The sequence below is a fragment of the Sebastes umbrosus genome, chromosome 10 (genome assembly GCF_015220745.1).
Source record: "Sebastes umbrosus isolate fSebUmb1 chromosome 10, fSebUmb1.pri, whole genome shotgun sequence".
NCBI classification, from domain to species: Eukaryota; Metazoa; Chordata; class Actinopteri; order Perciformes; family Sebastidae; genus Sebastes; species Sebastes umbrosus.
In genome coordinates this window covers 7,233,362-7,253,629 of record NC_051278.1, presented here as the reverse complement: position 1 = coordinate 7,253,629, position 20,268 = coordinate 7,233,362, and the positions used below count along the sequence as shown (strand labels likewise).

General features: G+C 42.0%; 1 protein-coding gene across 5 annotated transcripts; it reads left to right on the top strand.

The window, feature by feature from the left end:
* Positions 1-3,839: 3,839 nt before the first annotated feature.
* LOC119496110 (high-affinity choline transporter 1-like) lies at positions 3,840-18,864 on the top strand. Of its 5 annotated transcripts, none has more exons than XM_037783194.1 (9): positions 9,075-9,513; positions 10,110-10,226; positions 11,660-11,840; positions 12,095-12,250; positions 13,121-13,269; positions 13,411-13,554; positions 13,785-13,938; positions 17,791-18,008; positions 18,153-18,864. In XM_037783194.1, exons 3-9 carry the CDS (start codon positions 11,726-11,728, stop codon positions 18,711-18,713), a joined length of 1,497 nt encoding a protein of 498 aa, XP_037639122.1. In that variant the 5' UTR covers positions 9,075-9,513; positions 10,110-10,226; positions 11,660-11,725; the 3' UTR covers positions 18,714-18,864. The 5 variants fall into 5 exon arrangements, with proteins under 5 accessions (XP_037639121.1, XP_037639122.1, XP_037639124.1 ...); XM_037783195.1 differs by lacking the exon at positions 9,075-9,513 and adding an exon at positions 9,723-9,744; XM_037783193.1 differs by lacking the exons at positions 9,075-9,513; positions 11,660-11,840 and adding an exon at positions 3,840-4,059.
* Positions 18,865-20,268: the final 1,404 nt, after the last annotated feature.

Below are 20,268 nucleotides of genomic sequence, written 5' to 3'. Positions count from 1 at the left end.
TTGAATAGTGAAGAGACCTATCCAGAATGTTTATATGAATGTTATATACATGACTCATTCATTTCTTATACCACCCAAAAGCAACAACAACTTGCATATGAATGCAAGAAGAAGAAGAAAATATAAAATAAAACAAGGAGGAGAACTTTCAGTTCATGCTCAAGTGTCTACTGCTCCAAAAGTGACTATGGTCAAAGGTCAGAAGCTGTACGGCATCACATGAGATCACATTGTTGTATCTGTGAAATGTAGTGACATATAGCACGAAGGATTTTCTTTTTTTAAAAGTCTATCATCCTCCCCTCTGTAACTTTCCACTCACACCTTAGACAGCCCACTGAAATGGGAGGAGATAAATGAAAGCAGGAAGGAGAAGAGAAACTTTCCATTGTGTTTTATATTCTGTTACTCTCATGCTAAATGTTACCTCAAGGTCTACTCTTCATTTTTGAAATCCTGCTTTATTTTGGATAACTATCTTCACAGTGGGGACAGAAACCATGTCACACCATATCACAGCAAATATCTGCGTGGTTGAACAACCTAACGAAAAATGGTTCAAATAATGGCTCAAGGGGAAAAATGTTTCCAATCTGACGACTAACATTTACTATATTTACTCCTTAAATTAAAGTTGATATGAAACTTTCAATAAGTGGTGTGTTACAATTTCTCCCTGATTTAACTTTTAAGTAGATTGACTGCAGACATGCCATTTACACCCCTTTCATGCTTGGAACAAGTGAAACATTTCTTAATGTAGACCATTGAGCATACCTGCTACAGTTATTGGTGGATTCAGCACAGACATACCATTCCAGCAAACCCTGATTGGTGATACTGAGACAATCCCAGCCAACGCTGCCTACAAGAAATTGAATATGTTCATCATAGACCTTCTTATTTCTGCTTAGTGTACTCATGTGTTTGTGGTACTGTATTTCCTCAATGCATCAATATATTCACATTTGGTTTCCTCACACATTTAAAGGAACCCCCTGCTCACTATCACACCAAATGTGGGCTCAATCAGAGCTTGCATTATGAAATTACATTAGTTTAGGTGTATAATACCTAAAATCCTATAATACCTATAATACCTCTCTGGTCGCACTCAGCTCATCCAACTCAAAACTTTCAAATCCCAGCCATTTCCAGTCACTATCGGTGTTCCCCAGGGATCTGTCCTGGTGCCCCTTTTGTTTATCATTTATCTACTTCCTCTTGGCCATATCTTCTGTAAATTTAACATCAATTCTCTTTGCTATGCCGATGACACTTAGCTCTACCTGTCAACCAAACCTACTTCCACCCTCTCGCCCACCTCCCTCTCTGATTGCCTTCAAGAAATCAAATCCTGGTTCTCCTGCAACTTAAAAATAGTGATAAAACCGAGGTTCTCCTCATTGGCACCAAATCCACCTTGACAAGACATGACAGTTTTTCCATTACCATCGATAACTCCTCAGTTTCTCCCACCCCTTTAGGTTAAGAGTCTGGGTGTCATCCTCGACAGCACACTATCATTCCAAACTCCCATCAATAATGTCACTCGGTCTGCGTATTTCCATCTACGTAACATTAATCGCCTTTCGTCCGTCCCTCACACCCAACAGTACCGCTATTCTCGTTCACACCCTGGTTACATCCCGCATTGACTACTGTAACTCTCTTCTCTCTGGTCTCCCTCTCAAGACCATCCATAAACTTCAACTGGTCCAAAACTCTGCCGCTCGCATTATCATCAGAACTCCCTCCATCAATCACATCACTCCTGTCCTTCAGCATCTTCATTGGCTCCCGATTAAATACCGCATTGATTTCAAGATTCTGCTCCTCACCTCAACCGCTACCATCCGTAACATTGACTCTCTCTCCACTTTCAAATCTCGTCTCAAAACGCATCTTTTTAAACTGGCATATTCACTTTGATCATTATTCATCTGGTCCCACGAATCCTCTGTACATAATGATTTTATACACTGTAAATTTATTTTCGTTAATTTTATTATTTTTTGTTACATTGTCATCTATTTTTAACTCTGCCTTGTAAGGTGACCTTAAGTGTTTTGAAATAAACACTTAATAAATTAATAAATAATAATGTAATAAATTAAATTAATAAATAAAATGGCCTGTTTTTTTAGGCCTGGCTTTATTTTGCACTTCTTTTATTTATGGAGTGTGTCACAATATCTGTCAATTAACAACTTTTGCAGTAAAATAAGAAGCGTCTTTGAGATTACTAAAAAGCGCTATATAAATCTAATATATTATTATTATTATTATTAAAATATTTGTATACAAGAATCCATTTCCCATGTAAGAGACCTAAGAGACTATGGAAAACTTTGTTGTGCTTTGTTCTACCTCCAGTAGAGGTATCTGAACAACTTAAGCACTTGTGTTTTCTCTCTAGCCGATACATTGACTATGGAAGTACCTCATAGTTGCATGCAGTAAAGTAGTTAGGTCTTGCTCAATATTCAAGATGTAACCCTGATTGGTGATACTGAGAAAATCCCAGCCAAAGCTGCCGACAAGAAAATGATTACATTCATCATAGACCTTCTTATTTCTGCTTAGTGTACTCATGTGTTTGTGGTACTGTATTTCCTCAATGCATCAATATATTCACATTCGGTTTCCTCACACATGTAAAGGTACCCCCTGCTCACCATCACACCAAATGTGGGCTCAATCAGAGCTTGCATTATGAAATTACATGAGTTTAGGTGTATAATACCTTAAATCCTATAATACCTATAATACCTCTCTGGTCGCACTCAGGTCATCCAACTCAAAACTTTCAAATCCCAGCCATTTCCAGTCACTATTTATCTACTTCCTCTTGGCCATATCTTCTGTAAATTTAACATCAATTCTCATTGCTATGCCGATGACACCTAGCTCTACCTGTCAACCAAACCTATTTCCACCCTCTCGCCCACCTCCCTCTCTGATTGTCTTCAAGAAATCAAATCCTGGTTCTCCTGCAACTTAAAAATAGTGATAAAAGCAAGGTTATCCTCATTGGCACCAAATCCACCTTGACAAGACATGACAGTTCTTCAATTACCATCGATAACTGCTCAGTTTCTCCCTCCCCTTTAGGTTAAGAGTCTGGGTGTCATCCTCGACAGCACACTATCATTCCAAACTCCCATCAATAATGTCTCGGCCTGCGTATTTCCATCGTCTCAATACACATCTTTTTAAACTGGCATATTCACTTTGATCATTATTCATCTGGTCCCACGAATCCTCTGTACATAATGATTTTATACACTGTAAATTTGTTTTCATTAATTTTATTATTTATTGTTACATTGTCATCTATTTTTAACTCTGCCTTGTAAGGTGACCTTAAGTGTTTCGAAAAGGCGCCCATAAATAAAATGGCCTGTTTTTTTAGGCCTGGCTTTATTTTGCACTTCTTTTATTTATAGAGTGTGTCACAATATCTGTCAATTTAACAACTTTTGCAGTAAAATATTTTTATACAAGAATCCATTTCCTATGTAAGAGACCTAAGAGACTATGGAACACTTTGTTGTGCTTTGTTCTACCTCCAGTAGAGGTATCTGAACAGCTTAAGCACTTATGTCTTCTCTCTAGCCTGTAGGTAATACATTGACTATGGAAGTACCTCATAGTTGCATGCAGTGAAGTAGTTAGGTCTTGCTCAATATTCAAGATGCATCAATAAAATTCATGTTGAAACCAGCTTTATCACCAGAGGGCATCACCTGTAACTAAAGAGGAGGAGCTTTCTTCTTCTGGTCTCCTCTGGAATGCCAACTGTCTTTTCTATAATAGTCAGTCAGTCAGTCAGTCAGTTGTACATCAGCTAGCAGGACCAGTCAGCATCCATCATGGCTGTTAACATTCCAGGAGTGATAGCCATGGTGTTTTTCTACCTGCTGGTCCTTGGGACCGGTATCTGGGCTTCTTTCAAGTCCAAAAGGGAACAGAAGAAAAGTGCAGCCACTGGAATGGATATGGCCCTGCTGGGAAACCGGAGCATTAACTTGGCGGTGGGGATCTTCACAATGACAGGTGAGGAGCATAACATTTTATTCTTTATACTTCTTTTTCTGTTGTTGTTGTTATTATTAGGGCCCGAGCACAAAAGTGCCAAGACCCCAACGGTGTCCTGGCACGAAGTGCAAGGAAACCTATTGTTTTTCTAAGTATTATTCTTTTTCTGCCGGGAGATTGCCTTTTTGGGACCTTAGCCATCCCCAAAAACTCACCAAAAGTGGAATATGCGTCAGAACTGGTGGGAAATTCAATGTACTGGAGTGATTGGGCTCGGGTGTCACCAGCGGGCAAGATAGCGCCCCCTAATGTAGGCAGTTTTTAAGAGAAAATTTCTTCAATCGTCACGAAATTCAAGTATGTCATTGCTCACATCCACATACCTGGATTAAATATTTTTGAGATTTTTTCGGCAAACAGGAAGTCAGCAATCTTGGACTTCCTGCGTTTTTTTTAAATTTACGAACACATGTTATCGTCTCTCACCGGGTGCCGGTGTCTCCCTCCGGCCGTGGTCGGGAGGCTGAGGCAGGAAAAGCCAACACTAGGATCAGCAGTGATTCATGGAGAGACCTCTGTCTGGTCAGCTAACATTACTGCCACGCAGCTGAAATATAGAGTGATATTGTGGTTTTAGCTGACGTGTGTCGCCTCACTCTTTTGAGCGATGCTCGTTCATGTCTATTTACAGCAAGCACAAGTGCGAGCAACAGGACGCTGACTTTCATTGACTTAACGGCCACAGGTGTCGCTGTTAACAAGCAATTCTGATTCTTACAAACAGTCACTTTAAGTGTAACATTTTTTACCGTATGTTATTACACAAGTATGTTTTTTTTTTACTGTATGTTGTCATGACACAAGCATATGTGCCACAGAGAGACACTCCAGTCTATATAACAAAACTTGTTTGTGTTATTAGTGGTTCAACTGGGTTTTTAAGACACATTTCTCTTTCATAACTATATGCATCTCTGTACAAAAACTATGCATGTACATATGCCTCAAAGTATGTGGTCTGTGTTAAATAAAACACTTTAAACTTCAGGTCACTGAACCCTAACCCTGACCCTCACTGCTGCCGTCGGACTCGTCTCACGTTAACCACGATGTTTCAGCAGACTGCCAACACGGAAGCATCAGACCAAACTAAATTCAGAAAACACCTCATTTAATGTGAAGTTTAGCAGCTGAGTGAATGTGTGAAGGTGTGATGACAGTCATGAATGACGTGCTGCAACAAAAAGTATTTTTTGTTTCTGGTAAATATGGTTCAACCAGTTCTGTTCTGAAGAACATCATACCAAAAATAGCACGCAACAACACACACCTAGATTACATCACTTTACTGTAATGCAGCACTTAAAACCATGAATAGACAACACTTAAGCCATATTACGATATCCAAAATCTAAGACGATATTTATATCACAATAAATCTTTTTCTGGCATACTGAATAGTTTGGGAGATGGAGTATTGGAACGCACAGACATCCCCTCCATGGAGGCTGGAGGTGGTGTGTTATGCAGTTATGCGCAATTTACAGAATTTTGCCTTTGCCGACAAAAGAAGTACATTTAAGGGGAAACAAAATGCATGTCACCATGCAATAGCATTTTGCTGAATTTGGCGCGTTGAATTTTGATGTTTCGCCATGACACAGGATGCTGTTGTAACTTCACTTTAGGCCGTAGTTTGGTCAAAGTTGTTCCTATATTCATGAAACCTGGTATGCATATTCCACTCATTATTTCAAACATATTCCTCATCGGGTTTCATTAGCTCCGCCCACCGGGAAGTCGGCCATCTTGGAATATGTGCGTTTTTCATGTATTTTATGCATACTTTTACGAACTCCTCCTAGAGAGTTTATCGGATCCGCGTCAAATTTGGGTGGTATAACCCTCAAACTACTGTGATGCTAAATTGCGAAGAAATATTTGATCGCTCGAACGGTGATGTCATACGTCATGTGCAAAGACGCCATTTTGTCACTTTTTAGGTATGGAACTTTGCGATACTCCTCCTAGAGGATACAAGCGATCCATCTCAAAGTTGGGCAGCAGAATCTCAACACCTTCATGATACTAAATTGCGAAGCTTTTGTGTTTTCGTGAAACGGCGTTCTTGTGGCGGCGCGGCGAATTTTGATGTTTCGCCATGACACAGGATGCTGTTGTAACTTGACTTTACATTGTCCGATCTTCCCCAAATTTGTCATGTTTTATAAGAGTATCGGCCTGCGTTGAGTTTCCGACTTCCACGGGAATGGACGGCAGCAGGTTCCCCGACGTGCGCGTTCCCCAGACGTGCCCGCGGAATTTTAACAGCATGTCAGCTAAAGTATTAGCACTAGAACAGAGTGTTTTATTGTAATTGTCAGTTCTGCAAATAAAAACTACTCTTTGAAGTAATCGTCATGTGGTTGGGTGTTTTGTTTATTGTAAACATTAACGTATTTTATAATAATGTATTGGAAAATAAATACATCAATGCTGATTCTAGTGTTGGCTTTTCCTGCCTCAGCCTCCCGCCCGCGGCCGGAGGGAACAGGGGATCTCAGAGTTTTGGTCGGAGACGATAACCTTTCTCTCTGTGGAGCCCCGTTTTTATGCAAACAACCCCTATAGATGACAATAACAAAGTACAGTACAGTACTGTGTACAGTACCCTCCCTGCCCTGAAAAATAGGGCTCCCCGGAAGCCACGGTGTAATTCGAATATTGTAATTTACCATGCATATAATGTTTTTTGTGTAAAATATATTGAACATTGAATGACATCAGATCTAAGATGTTATTATACCCCCGTAAGTAGTTGGGGATATATAGCGTTCCACGTGCCCTTCCGTCCGTCCGCCCGTTCACCTGTCACATTTTCGTGTCCGGAGCAAAACTATTTAATTTAGGAACTTCAAATTTGGTATGATGGTTGACAGTGTGGTCTAGTTGTGCCTTTTGGGGGTTAGAAGTCCACGGTGCCCAAACCTTTTTTGAGTTTTTCCAAAATGGCAAAACCTTTGGTGTTACTTTAGTAGGGATCAAGCAGTGAGCGGGGGTATCTGAGCCATGCTCACTTTTGCCTTGTTCCTTCATTTGGTGCAGAGATTTCAAAAGTGGCAGATAACATTTCTGAGTGGCAGACAAAAAAAAAGGTACTTGTTTGCCACAGTGGCAGGCAATGAAAAAAGTTCATTTCAGAACCTGCTCATAGGTCATGGCTGCTGGAGTCGGACTACTTGATGTCTTTTGCACAAATAATTGCACAGTTCACTGTACACAGAAGTACACAGAAGCTATAATCTAAAATATTAACGTGACGCTTAAGAGGAAACAACGTCTCATTTCTCTTAAAACATGTGACTTCCTGTAAATTTAGTGAAGGCTGCTTCAAACTGCAAACCGTAGCTTTTAGTCACCGCCCTGCTGCTGCTGCCACCTGATCTCATCTACAGTTTGATTGTAATCTGAGTTCACATCAGTGAAAAATGTGTCTGAACTGATCTGACAGCTTGGATCAACTTGACTGAGGTTTATTTTTAACTGTTAAGACTCAAGAGTACGACAGAGTATTAGGGCCACAATGAGGAAACAAATAAATCTTAGATTTTTAGAATAAAGTCATACGTTTACGAGAAAAAAGTCGTAATATTACGAGAAAAAAGTCATAAGTTTAGGTTAAAAAGTCATAATATGAGAAAAAAAGTTGTAATATTATGAGATTAAAGTTAAAAGATTAGAGATATTTAGGTAGCTGGTTTTGCCACACCTGATGTGTTTAGTTTATGCTTCACATAGACAAGGTCTTGCATGCAAACTAACCATCTTTTCTAACCCACTGCATTATCTGACACACATTAAGATCAAATACATAAACTTGAATTAGTTTTAAATATAAACATACATATTCTCAACCCCCACATCACACCCCCCTTTGTCCTTTCTGAGCACATTTGCTCCAAAAAAACAAAGAGGCAAGGAAATAACGTCTAACTTGTGCGTGCAGTGTCCGATGGTCACTGAAATGTACGGGTGTGTCGACCGGCGTCTCGCCAGTACCCCTGACGTGCAGGAAGGTGCGAGGGCCCGTTCATCGCTGCTTGCAGCTTTAATTATTTTTCTGCCCGGAGATTGCCTTTTTGCGACCTTTCCCATCCCCAAAAACTCATCAAAAGTGGAATATGCGTCAGAAGTGGCGCGAAATTCAAATTGCTGTAGTGATTCGGCTCGGGTGTCGCCAGCGGGCAAGATAGCGCCCCCTAATGTAGGTAGTTTTTCAGGGAAAGTTTCTTCGATCTTCACGAAATTCAAGTATGTAATTGCATACGTCTTGAAGTTCGTGTTAAATATTTATGAGATTTTTTCGGCCAACAGGAAGTCAGCCAACTTGGATTTCCTGCGTGATTTTAAAATTTACGAACATATGTTTGAAGACTCTAGGATGCACAAAAACTCATGAAACTTTACACGCACATCCAAACTCATAATTACTTTGATTTAGTGGTGAAATTTATCTTGGGCATGGCATGTTGGCCCTCTAGTGCCCCCTTATGTCTTTTAGACTTTGAACATGCCTTTGATGCCCTTGGTATACTCGAAAACTCATGAAAGTTAGCAAAAAGATGGACACCTGCAAACTTTACGTGATCGTACAGCGATTAGGTTCATTATCTTAAGCGGGCTCCATAGCGCCCCCTAACGTATGGAAGGCCATCGTTTGGACAAAATTGATCCGATATTCATGAAATTTGGTATGCATATCCCACTCATGATTTCGGACATATTCCTCATCGGGTTTCATTAGCTCCGCCCACCCAGGAAGTCGGCCATCTTGGAATATGTGCGTTTTTCATGTATTTTATGCATACTTTTACGAACTCCTCCTAGAGAGTTTATTGGATCCGCGTCAAATTTGGCTGGTATACCCCTCCCACAACTGTGATGCTAAATTGCGAAGGGATTTTTGACCGCTTGCACGGTGATGTCATACGTCATGTGCGAAGATGCCATTTTGTCACTTTTGTCATAAAGCCAGTGAACTCAGATAAAAACTGACCTGCTGGACGGGGAGGTCGATAATTGAAACACAATAAAAACGGACCAACTTTAGTCAGTTTTAATTCACAAGTATTCAAAGGTTCTGTGCTCACCAACTGGCAAGAAAAATGATTCTTCAAGAGCAAGGCGAGACCGACACCGCGGCCTGACAGACGTGGAGTTCCAATAAATGAACAATCCACAGGGCACAGTTCATTTAAATGGATAAATTCCATATTCTGTTGCCAGGTTTCAGCGAGGAATAAGAAGTCCAGATTTTACCTTGTAAACAAGTTATTTAATGTGAGAGTCTGATTCGCTACTGAGCGTGCTTTAATGAAACATATTTTAACTGAGGAAGTCGTGTGGTCATCAGCAGAGGGTGAAGTGGACAGATCGTTTTCGGACCGCGGCGATCCCGACCACAACAACGATGTGAGCGCTGGACAGTGATTTTGACTGGGATGTTCATGGGTATGGGAGTGGAAGCTGAAATAGAGACTAGTAATAGGAAACCCACCATGCCACAGGGGGAAGCTAGTGTGGTTTGTAGGGGAGGGAGATGTTTGCGTGTGGTGACCAAAGATGACCTTGTGAGGGCATGAGTTGTGGGTTAGTCAGTGCGAGGGAGAGGACCAGATGGAGTCGAAAATATTGATAATCAGAGTGCGTGAACCAAGGCCATTTGGGTGGATACCATCTGGGCAGAAAAAAGGCGTTTCTAGAAGGGATTAAAATTGTCAATAAAAGCAATGTTTCTCTGCTGCACAGGTTAATTCAAGTCACGTGTTGAAACTCAGCGTGCGGCTAAATTAACCCACTCCACGGTTGTGCGGGGGGATGGGTCCGGGTCTTTTAATTATAATTTTCTTGGAATCGTTAATTCGGACAACAGAATTTTCTAAACTGATAATATGATGGACCTAATGAAAGTTTGTCAATAATGATGGATTATAACCCCTTTTGTTCTCTGTCCAAATAGCTGCTGTTTGTCCACTAAATGACTTGCTGTGTGTTGATCCATCCTGTAGCTACATGGGTCGGAGGAGGCTTCATTGTTGGCACAGCTGAGATGGTGTACACACCCTCTATGGGACTAACCTCGGCAATCGTGATGCTAATTGGATACACCTCAACTCTTATTATTGGTAAGTGTTGAGGTGACCAGAGTGTGGCCAGGGCTGGAGACATTTGAGTATTGGACATGGGGAAACCCAAATCAGAGAGAAAGAGAGCCAGGAAATTCCACCAAAAGAGACTTTATTCAGATGAGTTTCCCCTTTAACCTCATCAAGTGTTGTAGTTTGAAGATGCACTTGATGAAGGTAGGGGATCAGGTATGGCTGGTAGCATGCAGGGCAAACAGAGACATGTTCTTCTCCTCCCCTCCTACTTATAGGAGCCCTGATTGCATGCTTATTGGGCTCACCTGTGCGTAGTTCAGAGTCAACTAAGCACAGGTGAGCTGCTCTCAGAGCCCATTAAGATGTAGGCAGACATGATACAGTTTCAAACATTGCCGCCCCCAAAACTCCTTGCAGATTTGAACCTGTGTTCATGTCTATGATACATTGTCACTTTGAGCTCATCATTGTCGTACCCCATGTGAAGAAGTGAAGTGAAGTATCCTGCCGCCCCATCAGGAGCATATTTGGAGTGACGGGTTTAGGAGGACGACCAGATGGGCAGAGCCCCTCTGGAGGTCAGCAACGGGAGCAGGACCTCTCTGGAAGTCGGCAACGGGTGCAGAACCTCTCCAGAAGTCAGCAACGGGAGCAGGACCTCCCCGGAGGTCAGCAACAGGAGCAGGACCTCTCTGGAAGTCGGCAACGGGTGCAGAACCTCTCCAGTTGTCAGAAACGGGAGCAGGAACTCTCCAGAGGTCGGAGATGGAAGTAGGACCTCTCCGGAGGTTGGAGACGCGAGCCATATCCCTCAGGATGAAGATAGTGACAGAGGTGGGACCGCCCTAGAGGACGACCACCGAGGTGGCGGCGGCACCCCTCTGGAGAATGACCACTGAGGCAGCAGGACCCCTCTGGACGAAGACCACTGAGGCAGCAGGACCCCTCTGGAGGATGACCACAGAAGCAGTAGGACCCCTCTGGAGGACGACCACGGTACAGAGGTGGCAGGACCCCTCTGGAGGACGACCACAGTGATGGGACCTCGCTGGAAGATGGCCATGCAGTCTTGAGGCCAGGTAGAGCAGCGCACAACTGAAGACCCGACTGTAGGTGGGTCCGGTGGTGAGCCGAACAGGAAGTTGGGCTTGATGCTGCTGCGGCCGAACATGGCTGGGTAGCAGCGGAGGCGACTTTGGGTGGCTGGGCAGCGGCGGAGGCGTAGGCTGCAGGATAGCATGCTGATAGCTAGCATCCGGTGGTGCTGACTGGAAGCTAGTAGGCTGGGAAGAAGACTGGAGGCAAGCAGATGAGTTCTGCCTCTTCATATTTCCTTCCCACTGCCTAAGCTTCCCAGCTCCCGACAGTCTTGATGTTAAAGCCTTTTGGGCCCGGGTAGCCTCCCAAGCTTGGTCATCAAATGTCCTGTAATGGGTTTCAATTTCTTCTTCCTCCAGTTGCTGTTTCCAGATCTCCTCTAGTTCCATAAGTTTAAGCTGCTCCTCCAGTTTAACCCTTTGCATATGGCCCAAAGCTTCTCTAAGGGCCTGAATGGAGCCTCCGCTCTGCAAAGAGTAGGAGGAGGAGCAATGCCTAGAACTCCTCCCCTCTCGTCCGTCTCTTCCAGTCCGAGAGTGGGTAGGCTGCTCTCTGCCAATTTGAATGACAACTGAACAAAAACATTCTGGTGGCACACATTTGTAGTCTATCATGACTTTGTTTTACCGTTCTTGGTTAAGACTAACTTATAGAACATTCACTGAAGCTCACAGTGTAAATCTTACGATGCTGAAAAGAAATAAATGCAGCTTGTTTTTGTATGTGATATTTACACCTCCATGTTTTTTATTATTTTGGTTTCTAATTGTGATGTTGTCTGGCCTCTTTTAAAGTTGGCTTGGTGTTTGCAAAGCCAATGAGAGAAAGAAACTATATGACAATGCTGGACCCTTTCCATGCCAAATATGGGAAAGTACTAACAGCTGGACTGTGCCTGGCTTCAGTTTCTCTTGATGTGCTCTGGGTGCCCGCAACACTAATTGGTTTAGGTAAGGTATATACATATGCACTTTACTTACATATATACATTTGTAACTGTGTGTTCACAATTCTTTTATCTGTTAAGTGAAAATTTAAAGTGAAAATGTATACGTGGATGTAAATTCCTACCTACGCTGAGTGGCGGCTGGTGACTCCAAAAATTTGAGGTTGGAAAACCAACCCACGGTGTCATGTTATTTATTTAGTTATTCCTCTTATTTTGCATTTGCATCTCCATTTTATTTAAGTGTTATATGAATTAATATTTTTATTATTATGACCGCAGTAGTTAGCTACTTATCTCTACTTTCTATTGCAAAACGAAAAATTAAGCAGTAAAATAATGGCTTACAAAATTTCTTAAAAACAATCATTCAGTCTCAGGATGGGAATGCACCTTGTGTGCATAATGTGTCACTAGAAGCCTGTCTCATAGAGCAGCTCATTGCCCACATCGAGATCCAGAGCCGCACGGGCATCGGGCCGCCATATGTCAACCGTAGCTCTACTGTGGGTGCAGCCTGGATAGCTGATGGCGAGGCCCGAACAGCAAGCCCCGAGCGTAGCTCTCTACATCCACTCACAGCTCAATAAAACTGCAAAAATAAAAAGTCGTTGTTTTGTTATGTATTTAAAAGTAGTTCACAATTTGCTCGTAATAATTTATTTTCTAAAATGTTTCTTTACATCTTTACCGCCAGTTCATCACATACAATACAGTGGTAGAGATTGAAGATGACATTTGGAAAACATCATTGGACCAATGCACTGTCAATATTGTATTCTTCTGGTTGCTGATTGGTAACAACCCAAGGGCGTCAATTTATGTGTTTTGGCCAATCACAGAGTAGCTGTCACTGATACAATGTGTTTGACAGGAGGAACCATGAGTGTGGTCCTGGATTTGTCCTTCTCTGTGTGCATGTGGATCTCTGCTGCCGTCGCCATTACCTACACACTGCTGGGAGGTCTCTACTCTGTGGCCTACACAGATGTTATACAGCTTGTCCTCATATTCATCAGCTTGGTGAGTTGGCTATACTTTATAATTTTCATATTGTGAAGGTTTTTTGTTTTAAGAAAACACTCTTACACAAGCCATCAAAAAAACTTGACGTCTTTAAAAGTTGTTTGTGTTTATAATTTATATTTTTATTTGTCTCTGCAGTGGCTCTGTGTTCCTTTTGTCTTGATGAACCCTTCCTGCTTGGACATTAGCCAGACACTGATGAACAACACCTTACACGCTCCCTGGATTGGTACACCGGGGCTGAAAAAGACCTGGATAATGATTGATGATTTCTTATTATTTGTAAGAAAACCACAATATGGCCAATATCAAAAGCAATTCACTCTAGTCTTAATAGATTTCATCAGAATAATGATAAATAAAAAATATTTAAACAGTGCATAATTTTTCATTTTTAACCAAAGAATCAGACAGGTTGTAGGCAGAGGCTTTTATCTGAAACATTGTTTCTTTAAATATCAAAGTTGCCACATGAGTGAAAAAATTAACCCATTAACTGTTTTACTTTTAAGGCATTGGGGAGTCTGGGATATCAGTGCATCCACCAGAGGATCTTGTCGGCTTCTTCCTCAGCCACAGCCAAGCTCAGTTGCTTGGTCGCTGCTTTTGTCATTCTTATATTTGGAATACCTCCTATACTGCTTGGGGCAGCTGCTGCATCCACAGGTATTAACAGTTTCTACATACTGGAGTAAACTGTGGAAATGAATACCTTTATGCATCTGTGTTCATAAAAGAACAAGACTTGCAAATAATAGAAGAGTTTGTAACAGAAACTAAGAAACACCCAGTTACTTACTTAGCGTAACTTGCCCAGCAGGTCTCAGGCACAGATCAAGGTGGCTTTGTTTTATGGCAGATACTAATAGCAGCCAGAGGCCTGTACTACGAAGCAGGATTTGCGGTTATCGAGGTAACTTCAGGGTTAACCCTGGGTTTTCGGTACTACGAAGCTGGTTCACTTCTTACCGGAGTAGATCTCCATGGTAACTTATGCTGAACGGCTAACCTGCTCCGGAGCAGGTTATGTTCCAGATAAGAGATCAACTCGTATGAAAGCACCTCCTACTGACCAATCAGAGCTCAGTGCGGTGATTGTATGATATATCACACACATATGAAGAAGTTTAAGTCATATTTCAGGCTAAAAACAACACAGTTTAAACTGACAAATGCAAGAAGGATAGTTGGATTTATGTTGTGGGTGTTTACCGCTTTGAATTATATTTTTATATTTATTTATTTTTTCTTCCTCTTGAGTCCGTTTCACACCACCACATAGGGGGAAAGCAGGTGAAAGGATTTTTAAATACTCATAGACGCCACTTTGTACACGCAGGTTTAAAATAGGTGTAATCCATTCCTCTATTACACTCTTTAAAGCTATTTATATCTAGACGACTATATCTGACTTTTGAGTGTTTCGTTTAATGAATAAGTCTGTTCATTTACGCATTCACACATCGGGAGTTTTTCTTTCACCAGCTGTCCTTCCTGCATTTTGCAGCTTCAACTGTGTTACTTTTAGTCTGGATAAAGTGTTTAACTTCTTCGTATTTTTCTAATATAGTTTGCTCTTCCTTTGTTAAATGTGCCTGTCAGTCAGTAGTCTTGTCCATGTCTGTGATTGGTCAGATGCTGCAAACACCGCCTCGTTCATGTGAACGCGCTCACAGCCAGACTGAGAAACCCTGGGTTGATTTACCGAGTTGACAACCAGCTTCGTAGTACAGTTTAGTGAGATCTCGTTTGTTAGGTTAAGTGAAGCCAGATAACGAGAACATACCCTGGGTATGTTGAACTCGCTTCGTAGTACAGGCCTCAGGTGTAAGCAACCAACAATATTATGCACCCGGGAAAATAATAAAGTCAAGTAAGCGTGAAAATATGCTTCTCATGGGACTCAAAGCTAGGAATCTTGTGTGAAAGTGATACATCTGAATCATACCACCATAACCTACTCCCAGCACATACTTTGTTGCTCTTTATATTACTACTAATAATAATGATAATACATTTTATTATGTGGCGCCTTTCAAAACACCCAAGGATACATTGACATATGACTCAAACAGATAAAAACAGCCAGACACGACAGAGACACCAGCAGAGCAAACATAACAGGAGACATTTAGGCAGATATGTATGATGGACTGATGGACACTACAGCGAATAGGACAATTTGAACAGGTAAGTTTGGAGTTGAGATTTGAATGTTGTAATAGTTGTGAGACTGTCGGATGTGTGGAGGGAGGGAGTTCCAGAGCCTTGGAGCAGTGCAGCTGAAAGCCCTAGCACCCATGGTGCTAAGGCGTGAGATGGGGGTGGTCAGAAGACCAGCTGAGGATGAGCACAGGGAACAGGAGGGGGTATACTGGTGAAGGAGGTCAGTGAGATAGGTGGGGGCAAGGTTGTGGAGGGCTTTGTAGGTAAGCAGAAGGTTTTTATAGTCAATCCGGGTTCTGAATGATTTGTAGTCTTTTGAGCAATTTGGTGGGAAGGCAAGAGAGAACAGTGTTGCAGTAGTCAATCTGGGATGAGACAAATGCATGGACCAAGACTTCTGTGCTGGAATGAGACAGGAATGGGCGGAGTCTGGAGTGTTGCTTAGATGGAAGAAAGCAGTCCTGGTGACATTTTTTTATGTGAGGTGCAAAGGAGAAGGTGCTGTCTAGTGTGACAGCAAGGCTTTTGACTTGGTTGGAGAATGGAATGGAGAAGCCATCGATGATGAGGTTTTGGGCACTGGTGTTTTGTGCTTTGGAGAGGATGTTTTTAGACCCGATGAGCAGGGCCTCTGTTTTACTGCCATTGAGCTTCAAAAAGGTCCTGCTCATCCAGCTCCTGATGTCCTGTAGGCAGGTGGCGAGGGAGGTGGGTGGCAGGGCAGTGGTGGGTTTTGTTGAAATGTAGACCTGTGTGTCGTCGGCATAACAGTGAAAGTGGACACCGTGGTGACAGAGGATAGTGCCAAGGGGAAGGAGGTAGATGATGAATAGCAGTGGACCAAATGCGGACCCCTGGGGGACACCCCGTGAAACAGCAGAACACCTTAAGCTGTAGTTGCTCAGTTGTACAAATTGTTGTCTGTCAGTGCGATATGAGGAAAACCATGAGAGTGCAACACCAGTGATTCCAATATCAGCCAGGCGCTCGATGAGTAGTGGGTGGGAGATGGTGTCAAAGGCAGCAGTGAGATTGAGGAGGATAAGGATGGTGAGCAATCCAGAGTCAGCTGCACGGAGGAGGTCGTTGGTGGTTTTGACCAGGGCTGTTTCATTACTGTGTGGAAACCAGATTGGAAAGGTTCATGGAGGTTGTTTGAGTCAAGCTGGGACTGAAGTTGAGCAGCAACCACTCTCTCAAGAGTTTTTGAAATGAAGGAGAGGTTGGAGATGGGCCTGAAATGGTTCAGTTCAGCTGGGTCAGCACCGGGTTGTTTGAGAGTAGGTGTGATTGCAGCGGTGTTAAGGGTGGGGGTACAATCCCAGTGGTGAGGGAGGAGTTAATTATTCTTGTGATCATGGGGGAGATGGAGGGCAGACAGGCTTTGACGAGGATAGTGGGGATGGGATCTAGCTGACAAGTAGTGGGTTTGACTTTAAGGATGAGCTCAGAGATGGTAAATTCTATTGCTGGTTTGAAGTCGTAAAGGGTGCTGATGAGTGGTTGGCAGGAGGTAACCATCCATGGTGGGTCACATGGGGATGTGCAAGATGAGGCCAGCTATAGGTGGATGGTGTTGATTTTGGTGTCAAAGCTTTGCGGAAAGGCAGTACAGTTATCAATGGACATATTTGGGGGGAGGGTTCTAGGAGGCTGAAGTAGGTGGCTGACTGTTGAGAAGAGGGTTCTGGTGTTACCTTTACCAGTACTGATGAGGTTGGAGTAGTAGGAGGATTTGGCAGTGGAGAGAGAGTTCTTGTAGAGGTTTAAGTGTTCTGCGTAGAGTTGGATGTGCACTGAGAGTCCAGTCTTTTTGCACAACCGGTCGAGTCGATTTTGAGACTAATTTAACTCCATATTCAGTAACGACATGTAGCCTACATTCAGTGGTGAAATAGTCCTTAATCCTGTTTTTATAATCTTTCATGCTTATAAAATAATCTAGTTTAAAGTGTCTATGTATGTCACGCCAAGCTGAGGGTGCCACAACTTTAAACCTACTTTCACCAAAGACAGTGCATGGTCAAGGAATGAAATACGTAATTTGTCCGCATGACTGAAGGTTGCAGCTACTGAGTTTTAAGAGTCAGTAGAGAACATAAATATCGAGGCAGAATTAGTATTTGGAAGAAAAAAAAACTTTATCATACAAATTACAATGATGTGTGCAGAAACCCAAATCATACCATAGCATGGTAAACTGAATCTAACATTTTCAAAGAAGATGGACTTGCATGCATTCATAAAATATCATCATAAGGAATATAGCCTACAGTAGGCTCCTCTCAGAATCACTAAAACAGATAATGAGACTATTATTCAATCTTTCCTTCTCTTGTGTCCATGCCTCAGACTGGAACCAGACTTCCTATGGTTCTCCTTCTCCATATGAACGTGGTGAATCAGCTCTAGCTCTGCCCATCGCCCTGCAGCACCTCACCCCGTCCTTCATCTCCATTATCGGTACTGGATGTGTAGCTGCTGCCGTGATGTCATCGGCTGACTCTGCTATGCTCTCTGCAGCTTCTGTCTTCACCTCCAACATCTACAAGAACATCCTGAGGCCTCAGGTAAAAAACTGCGTGTCTTCAATTTGGTAAAAGGAAAGCTGGCTAAAATACTGTTTGCTGTTGTGAAGGTGGGAGAGAGAAAGCAGAGCAGTTTTAATCATTTGCTGTTTCCCTGTTCTTCGTCCTCTTTATTTTCCACTTCAGGCATCAGACAGAGAAATTCAGTGGGTGATCCGTGCTTCTGTGTTGGTAGTGGGCGTGGTCGGTACATCACTCACCAACCTGAAAAACAGCATCTTACTGTTGTGGTTCATTGGTACTGAAGTGGCCTACATCATAATGTTCCCTCAACTCGTCTGCGTCCTCTTCTTCAACATCTCCAACGGTTATGGAGCTGTTATTGGCTTCTTGGTGGGATTGGTGTTAAGACTGCTCAGTGGACACCCATCACTAGGATTAGCACCAGTCGTACACTTCCCAGGATGCACTCTTGAGGATGGTGTTTATGTCCAGTACTCTCCAGTTAAGACCATCTCCATGCTGTCTGCCCTCGCTGCCATCTTGTTGTTCTCCTACCTGGCTTCTGTGCTCTTCAACAAAGGACTGCTTCCTGAGAAGTGGGATGTGTTCAAAGTGAAAGCCCAGAACTCACCACAACCAATGACACCAACAGATGGCGCCACAGAAGATAATAAGAATGAGGAATTGAACAGAAACAACTCTCAGACCGAGGCATCAGAGCCAATGATTAGCACTAGCTGTTAGTGTTAGTGTTTGTTCAGTAGTTTTTTTTTAAAATCATACAGACTAGTAAATAGCTCAAAGTATATCACTCTGGAGTTTTCTGCATCCAAAACATAAATATATCATGAAAAATGGATACTGTGTTCTACAACCACTGACACCAACAGATGGTGCAACATATGAGAATGCAAACTTTTTAAAAATTACTAAACAAGAGGCCTCAGATCCAGCGAGGAAGTGAACAGTAGTCTTACCTGATCTGTTATTGTAGGTGTTTGTTTCCTCCCTAGGGGGGTAAAATGTCTGTCCAGAGACCTTTTTGACTGCACTGTATTTTGTATCACCTTGTACCAACAATTAATATGAGCTGTGATACATGATAGTTGCATTGAGTGATATATTAACTGTGCATGAAAATTGGCACCTGCGTTTTTAATATAAGTGTATAATCTGCATGGTTTTTATTATGTATTACATTGTTTTACTGCAGCTTTGAATCATTAAGTTTAGCCACTGGGATGTTACCTTTTCCATAATGAAATTGACCAAAAATACACTGTCTAATATTCTTTGTAATAAATGGGATATAATTCAAACAATGAGGCAAAATTATTTCTAGATTGAAGGCATGTTGCTACCCACAAAATCCAAAAGAGGAAGCCCTACGGTATATTTGGTGACAGCCTTACAGTCAAGATGTTTTTAATATATATATATATTTGCCATGATATACACCTAAAAATCACCCATTGATTCCAGATCAATGATATGTTGCTATTTAGCTCCTGTTAAACCATTTGTGTGGTTACTACTTCATCATAATTATCATTTGCAATTAATATTATGTAATTGGACACAATGGTATTGATTAACGCCTCCTACAGATATTGTCATTTTGTGGATAGTGGGACTTGTTAGATAGGGTTTTTAACATCCCTTTTTATTATCAGTCTAAAAATGAATCCCAGCAATTATTCCATAACCCCATCATATTACTACAATCCTGGAAAGAAATATTATGGAACCGCACAAACCCAAACTTGCGGTCCCATAGCTCCATGTCATATCGCAGCAAATACCTGCCTGGTTGAACAACCTCACACAGAATATATATTTCAAAATGGTAGAAATAAAGTAAAAAAGTCTTTCTTGCTAAATACAGAGCTGTATCTTGCTTGATAAGGACGACATTGGGGATATTTGGTCATTATACAAGCAACACAGGTAAAGGTGCCCTATAAAAAAAATGAAAAGATCTGAAATAAACCTGAAAAAACTGGAAGTATTCATCTGTAAAAGCTGATCTCTCAGTTTACTTTGAAGGGGTCATTAGTCTGTGCCCTGAGGTCCAGTAGGAAGCTGTTACTGAGCTGAAGGCCAGACTGAAGGCTGCCTCACCCTATTTATTCTAACAGATAAACAGATGAAGTAACAGTTTGTAATATCTATACTATTTATAATATAAAGTCTGAAGTCAATCACTTTACAAGAATGATGTGGGAAGTGAGGACGTAAGTTATCTCATAGGTGGCAGAAGCACTATCCAGAATGTTTATTTGAATTTTATATACACGCC